Genomic DNA, 6,525 nt, shown 5'->3' with positions numbered 1-6,525 from the left:
GTGTGAGTGTGTGTGATTGTGAGTGTGATTGTGTGAGTGTGTGTGTGAGTGAGTGTGTGAGAGTGTGTGTGTGTGTGAGTGTGTGTGTGTGTGTGTGTGAGTGAGTGTGTGTGATTGTGAGTGTGATTGTGTGTGAGTGTGTGTGTGTGTGTGTGTGTGTGTGTGTGAGTGTGTGTGTTTGTGTGTATGTGTGAGTGTGAGTGAGTGTGTGAGTGTGTGTGTGAGTGTGAGAGTGTGTGTGTGTGTGAGTGTGTGATTGTGATTGTGTGTGTGTGTGAGTGTGTGTGTGTGTGTGTGAGTGTGTGTGAGTGAGTGAGTGTGTGTGTGTGTGTGTGAGTGTGTGCCAACTCAGTTTGCATTATATTTACATTACTATTCAAACCAGTGAACTCTGAGAATCAATTTTCTGAATTATCATTAAAACACTTGATATATACGTTTGTGTTTATATATAAATATACTTGACTAAAAACTGAACTATTAGAATCAATGGTTTATTTAATTATTATTATTTATATTATTAAAAACACTTTACACTCTTTAAGAATCACTAGCTTTATATTTATTGATATTAATTTAAATAATTAATAAAAACAAGGAACTCTGAGAATCAAGTTTACTTTATTGTTAAAAACACTTTATTTATGTATATATATATATATGTATATTATATTCCAGGTTTGTCTATATATGTAATAACTAGGGCTGTCAGCATTAACGCGTTAATCTATGCGATTAATTTGGCCACGTTAACGCACTAAAATATTTTAACGCAATTAACGCAACTTTGTTTACTTCCGGTGTTCGTTGAAGTGTTTACACTCAAACCGAGTGTCAAACCGCGGCAGTACGGTTTAACACTGTTTCCGTTTTTAAAACAATCATTTCTCCGCGAAAATAAGGATCATAAATCAGTTTAACTGGTGGATGAATCAGTCGGGTTTCCTCCTGCTCCTCCTTCCTCCCGTCTCCCCTCTGAGACACAGGACGGAGGGGCGACGTGTCGGGGACGCGCGCGAAAGAAGAACTCGTCATACGAAACCTTCACCGTGATTGGTCAATCCGTTTGTCTGGCAACATTTTGGGGAAAAAACAACCAATGAACACTCAGTAAATCACAAAGGACCTCCCACCTCACGGGTAAGGCCTGTCAGTCAGAGAGCAGAGAACACGGCACCAGGACAACTGAGCCTCATTGAATAGAGCTGAGATTGTTCTGGAATGTTTTATGTATAACACGTGGGGGTGTGTCACATGCAAACGCCTTTAAAAGGTGAATTTACATTTGTTTGTAAAATGTATAAAATGAGCCTCCAGAGGGTGAACGTGACATATGTGAATGTCAGTCAGTCACCAAGGCCACTGGTTCTGCTGTTCAGTGGTAAAGATGACAGGACCAATGTGTCTCAATATACTTCTTTTAAAAAAAATTAATCTGATGTTTCACTGAAGAAACAATTTATCATCCACAATATTAAATACCTCGCTGCACTTTATAGGTAGGAGCCTCTTTGAAAACACAGCTCTGTGTGAAGTTTGGTCTTTAAAAAGAATGAACTTTTAACTTTTAACTTTTAATTGCGATTAATTAATCGCAATTTCAAAATGTGCGATTAATTAGTTATTTTTTTAAAATCGATTGACAGCCCTAGTATTTACATGTATGTACATTATATTTCAGGCCTGTCTCACACTATATAATGTCTATCATGGTGTATGTGTCTCACCTCCAGGCCTGTCTCACACCCCTCGCTCCCTGAAGTCAGAGATCTCCTTCAGCCTGTCTGACCCCTCCTCCTACAAGAAGTACACGGACTCTGTGGACAGCTTCCTGGCTCAGTACGACGAGCCGAGGCAGGCGGACCAGATGAAGTTTGAGGACTGTGGAGGTGAGTATGGGTGCGTGGTCCTGGTGGTCCGTGGTCCTGGTGGTCCGTGGTCCTGGTGGTCCGTGGTCCTGGTGGTCCTCCTCTGACCCGCCTGTCTCATCAGACTCCCCCATGTCCTACACGGACCGCGGCAGCCTGGACAGCGACCAGGGCCAGAGGAAGGCGTGCCGCTTCCCCCGCTCGCTGCTCGCCGGCTGCTCCGGGGAGGGCGACGCCCACTACGGCTTCAAGGACGGGAAGCCGTGCATCATCGTCAAGCTCAACCGCATCGTCAACTTCAGGCCCAAGGTACACGCCCACCTGGCCGTAGTGCATTGTGGGTAACGTGACTCCGCTAACCCCTCATGGTTGTCTTCAGGCTCCCACTGACAACCAGACGCTCCCTGAGGCCCTGCAGAGCAGCGCCCAGCCCAACCTCATCCCCATCTTCTGCAAGAACAAGGTAGGCTCTGCTGGTTGCTGCTGCTGCAGGCGAGGGGGCGTGTCTCTAACCCCCATGGCGTTTCAGAGAGACGAGGACGCGGACAAGATCGGGGGGATCAAGTACTTCGGCCTGGGCGCCGGCTTCCCCCTGCAGTACTACCCGTACTACGGCAAGCTGCTGCAGCCGCAGTACCTGCAGCCGCTGCTCGCCATCCAGTTCACCAACCTGAGCCGCGACGCAGAGCTGCGCATCGAGTGCAAGGTGTACGGCGACAACATCGGCTACAGCGACAAGGACCGCTACCAGGGCCGCTTCGACGTCAAGTTCACCATCGCCTCGTGACCTCCTGACCCCACGTAGAGCCCAGAGATCACACGAGTCTCTGAACATTCATGACATACAGGACCCACACTTCATGTGCTTCAACGCTTCTCTGTGTGTGTGTCCAGCTTAGGATGTAAACAAGAGTAGCAAGAGCCAATATGTATTCTCCTGTCCTTGTTCATCTATGACTGTAACTGCCTGTAGCTCCGCCTCCTGTCGTCCTGCTGTGACGTGCTTCAGTGGTCCAAGGTGTGTGTGTGTGTGCTAACTGAATACTAGCATGGTACTCGTTCCTGTTCCAGACTGTTCCGTGTTTCTTCTTCTCTGGTAGCGTAGAGCTTGTGGGTCGTCTCCATGGAGACAAACTTACTATTGAATGTTTTAACCATTTTCATGGTGGAAGAATTTTATATTTATGCAGTTGTACATTTTGTTCAAAGTGTATGAATCCAAAACCAAAGCTGGTCACTAAGGTAAAAAAGAAGCATCCGAGGTCCGTGTCGTCTCTGAGATCTACTGCATAAGAAACAATAAACAAGTCAACTGTCTCACTGCGTCTCACTGCGTCTCACTGTGTCCTGTCTCACTGCGTCTCACTGTGTCTCACTGTCCTGTCTCACTGTGTCTCACTGCATCCTGTCTCACTGTGTCCTGTCTCACTGCATCCTATCTCACTGTGTCCTGTCTCACTGTGTCTCACTGCATCCTGTCTCACTGTGTCTCACTGTCCTGTCTCACTGCATCTCACTGCATCCTGTCTCACTGCGTCTCACTGCATCCTGTCTCACTGCGTCTCACTGCATCCTGTCTCACTGCGTCCGGTCATCCATCCAGAATCCTGAAGAAGTACTGGACCTGTGAAGAGGCGACCTTGTCAGTGACCTTGTCAGTGACCTTGTCAGTGACCTTGTTAGTGACCTTGTCAGTGACAAGGAGCCGCTTGTCAGCCGCCCACTTCCTGCAGAACAAAGCTTCTGCCTCTAGTCCTCAGAACCATGGGCCTGGTGGGAGGAGTCAGTGGGCAGTGGGCGTGGCCTCACCTCCAGCAGGCCGTCCTCCGGCAGGTCGGTGCAGTGCACGCCGTTCTTCACCCGGTCGTCACCGTACAGCGCCCGCAGAGACGCCGGCCGCAGGTGACGGGCCACTTCCTGTTGGAGGGAGGGCAAGGACACGACTTTAGGACTTATAGACAGAGTCAACTCCTCATCTCCTCCTCACTAGATCACAGTGTCTCCTCATCTCCTCCTCACTAGATCACAGTGTCTCCTCCTCTCCTCACTAGATCACAGTGTCTCCTCCTCTCCTCACTAGATCAGTGTCTCCTCATCTCCTCCTCACTAGATCACAGTGTCTCCTCATCACCTCACTAGATCAGTGTCTCCTCATCTCCTCACTAGATCACAGTGTCTCCTCCTCTCCTCACTAGATCAGTGTCTCCTCATCTCCTCCTCACTAGATCACAGTGTCTCCTCCTCTCCTCACTAGATCACAGTGTCTCCTCCTCTCCTCACTAGATCAGTGTCTCCTCCTCTCCTCACTAGATCACAGTGTCTCCTCCTCTCCTCACTAGATCAGTGTCTCCTCATCTCCTCACTAGATCACAGTGTCTCCTCCTCTCCTCACTAGATCAGTGTCTCCTCATCTCCTCCTCACTAGATCAGTGTCTCCTCCTCTCCTCACTAGATCAGTGTCTCCTCATCTCCTCACTAGATCACAGTGTCTCCTCCTCTCCTCACTAGATCAGTGTCTCCTCATCTCCTCCTCACTAGATCACAGTGTCTCCTCCTCTCCTCACTAGATCAGTGTCTCCTCATCTCCTCACTAGATCAGTGTCTCCTCATCTCCTCCTCACTAGATCAGTGTCTCCTCATCTCCTCACTAGATCAGTGTCTCCTCATCTCCTCACTAGATCACAGTGTCTCCTCATCACCTCACTAGATCAGTGTCTCCTCATCTCCTCCTCACTAGATCAGTGTCTCCTCATCTCCTCCTCACTAGATCAGTGTCTCCTCCTCTCCTCACTAGATCACAGTGTCTCCTCATCTCCTCCTCACTAGATCACAGTGTCTCCTCCTCTCCTCACTAGATCAGTGTCTCCTCATCTCCTCCTCACTAGATCAGTGTCTCCTCATCTCCTCCTCACTAGATCAGTGTCTCCTCCTCTCCTCACTAGATCAGTGTCTCCTCATCTCCTCTCCTCACTAGATCACAGTGTCTCCTCCTCTCCTCACTAGATCAGTGTCTCCTCATCTCCTCCTCACTAGATCACAGTGTCTCCTCATCTCCTCACTAGATCACAGTGTCTCCTCCTCTCCTCACTAGATCAGTGTCTCCTCCTCTCCTCACTAGATCAGTGTCTCCTCATCTCCTCTCCTCACTAGATCAGTGTCTCCTCATCTCCTCCTCACTAGATCACAGTGTCTCCTCCTCTCCTCACTAGATCACAGTGTCTCCTCATCTCCTCCTCACTAGATCAGTGTCTCCTCCTCTCCTCACTAGATCAGTGTCTCCTCATCTCCTCCTCACTAGATCACAGTGTCTCCTCATCTCCTCACTAGATCACAGTGTCTCCTCATCTCCTCACTAGATCAGTGTCTCCTCATCTCCTCTCCTCACTAGATCACAGTGTCTCCTCAGACTACTTCCTGCAGCTCGGACCATGAACAGGAAGTGGAGCCGATGACTCAGCAGCTGGTCATGTGACCCGCAGACAGGAAGTCACCCGGTTTTCACTGAGCAGTGAACACTGCAGTATCTGACCTCTCCTGCTCTGGTTCTCCTGCTCTGGTTCTCCTGCTCTGGTTCTCCTTCAGGTGAATAATTCATTCACCGAGGAACCAAAGATAGAACTCCTTATTTAAGCGTCTTTGAGTACTATGAAAAGCGCTATAGAAATTTGATGTATTATTATTATTATTGGGATTAACTGATGGACCATCTGATACATCATGGCTGAGGGGCGCAATGATGAAGACAGAGTTAATAAATATAGTCAATAAATATAGTCAATAAATAGTCAATATAGTCAATAAATATAGTCAATAAATACAGTCAATAAATATAGTTAATAAATATAGTCAATAAATATAGTCAAATATAGTTAATAAATAGTCAATAAATATAGTTTATAGTCAATAAATATAGTCAATAAATAGTCAACAAATATAGTCAATAAATATAGTTAATATAGTCAATAAATATAGTCAATAAATATAGTTAATAAATAGTCAATAAATACAGTCAATACATATAGTTCATAAATATAGTCAATAAATATAGTCAATAAATGTAGTCAATAAATATAGCAAATAAATATAGTCAATAAATATAGTCAATAAATATAGCAAATAAATATAGTCAATAAATATAGTCAATAAATATAGCAAATAAAGTCAATAAATATAGTCAATAAATATAGCAAATAAATAGTCAATAAATATAGTCAATAAATATAGCAAATAAATATAGTCAATAAATATAGTCAATAAATATAGTCAATAAATATAGTCAATACATATAAATATAGTTAATAAATATAGCAAATAAATATAGTCAATAAATATAGCAAATAAATATAGTCAATAAATATAGTCAATAAATATAGTTAGTATAGTCAATAAATATAGTCAATATAGTCAATAAATATAGTCAATACAGTCAATAAATATAGTTAATAAATATAGTGAATAAATATAGTCAATAAATATAGTCAATAAATATAGTTAATAAATAGTCAATAAATATAGTTAATAGTCAATAAATATAGTCAATATAGTCAATAAATATAGTCAATAAATAGTCAACAAATATAGTTAATAAATATAGTCAATAAATATAGTTAATAAATATAGTCAATAAATATAGTCAATAAATATAGTTAATAAATAG

At 44.0% G+C, this 6,525-nt stretch overlaps 2 protein-coding genes across 2 annotated transcripts in view; one reads left to right on the top strand and one right to left on the bottom strand.

The window, feature by feature from the left end:
- The window catches only part of atp1b1a (ATPase Na+/K+ transporting subunit beta 1a), a 7,376-nt gene extending 4,191 nt beyond the window's left edge, over window positions 1-3,185 (top strand). Inside the window, exons 3-6 of the mRNA XM_056415372.1 lie at window positions 1,734-1,889; window positions 1,993-2,177; window positions 2,248-2,331; window positions 2,398-3,185. Of these exons, the coding sequence (XP_056271347.1) occupies window positions 1,734-1,889; window positions 1,993-2,177; window positions 2,248-2,331; window positions 2,398-2,655 (683 nt within the window). The 3' untranslated portion in view covers window positions 2,656-3,185. The remainder of the gene's footprint in view (window positions 1-1,733; window positions 1,890-1,992; window positions 2,178-2,247; window positions 2,332-2,397) is intronic.
- nme7 (NME/NM23 family member 7) overlaps window positions 3,015-6,525 on the bottom strand; it is a 26,224-nt gene continuing 22,713 nt past the window's right edge. Inside the window, exons 10-11 of the mRNA XM_056415374.1 lie at window positions 3,678-3,785; window positions 3,015-3,492 (exon numbers count right to left, since the gene is read on the bottom strand). Of these exons, the coding sequence (XP_056271349.1) occupies window positions 3,460-3,492; window positions 3,678-3,785 (141 nt within the window). The 3' untranslated portion in view covers window positions 3,015-3,459. The remainder of the gene's footprint in view (window positions 3,493-3,677; window positions 3,786-6,525) is intronic.

This window comes from Pseudoliparis swirei, chromosome 5 (genome assembly GCF_029220125.1).
Source record: "Pseudoliparis swirei isolate HS2019 ecotype Mariana Trench chromosome 5, NWPU_hadal_v1, whole genome shotgun sequence".
In the NCBI taxonomy this organism is placed as follows: domain Eukaryota; kingdom Metazoa; phylum Chordata; class Actinopteri; order Perciformes; family Liparidae; genus Pseudoliparis; species Pseudoliparis swirei.
The sequence above is the reverse complement of the archived record's forward strand: the minus strand, read 5'-3'. Positions and strand labels throughout refer to the sequence as shown.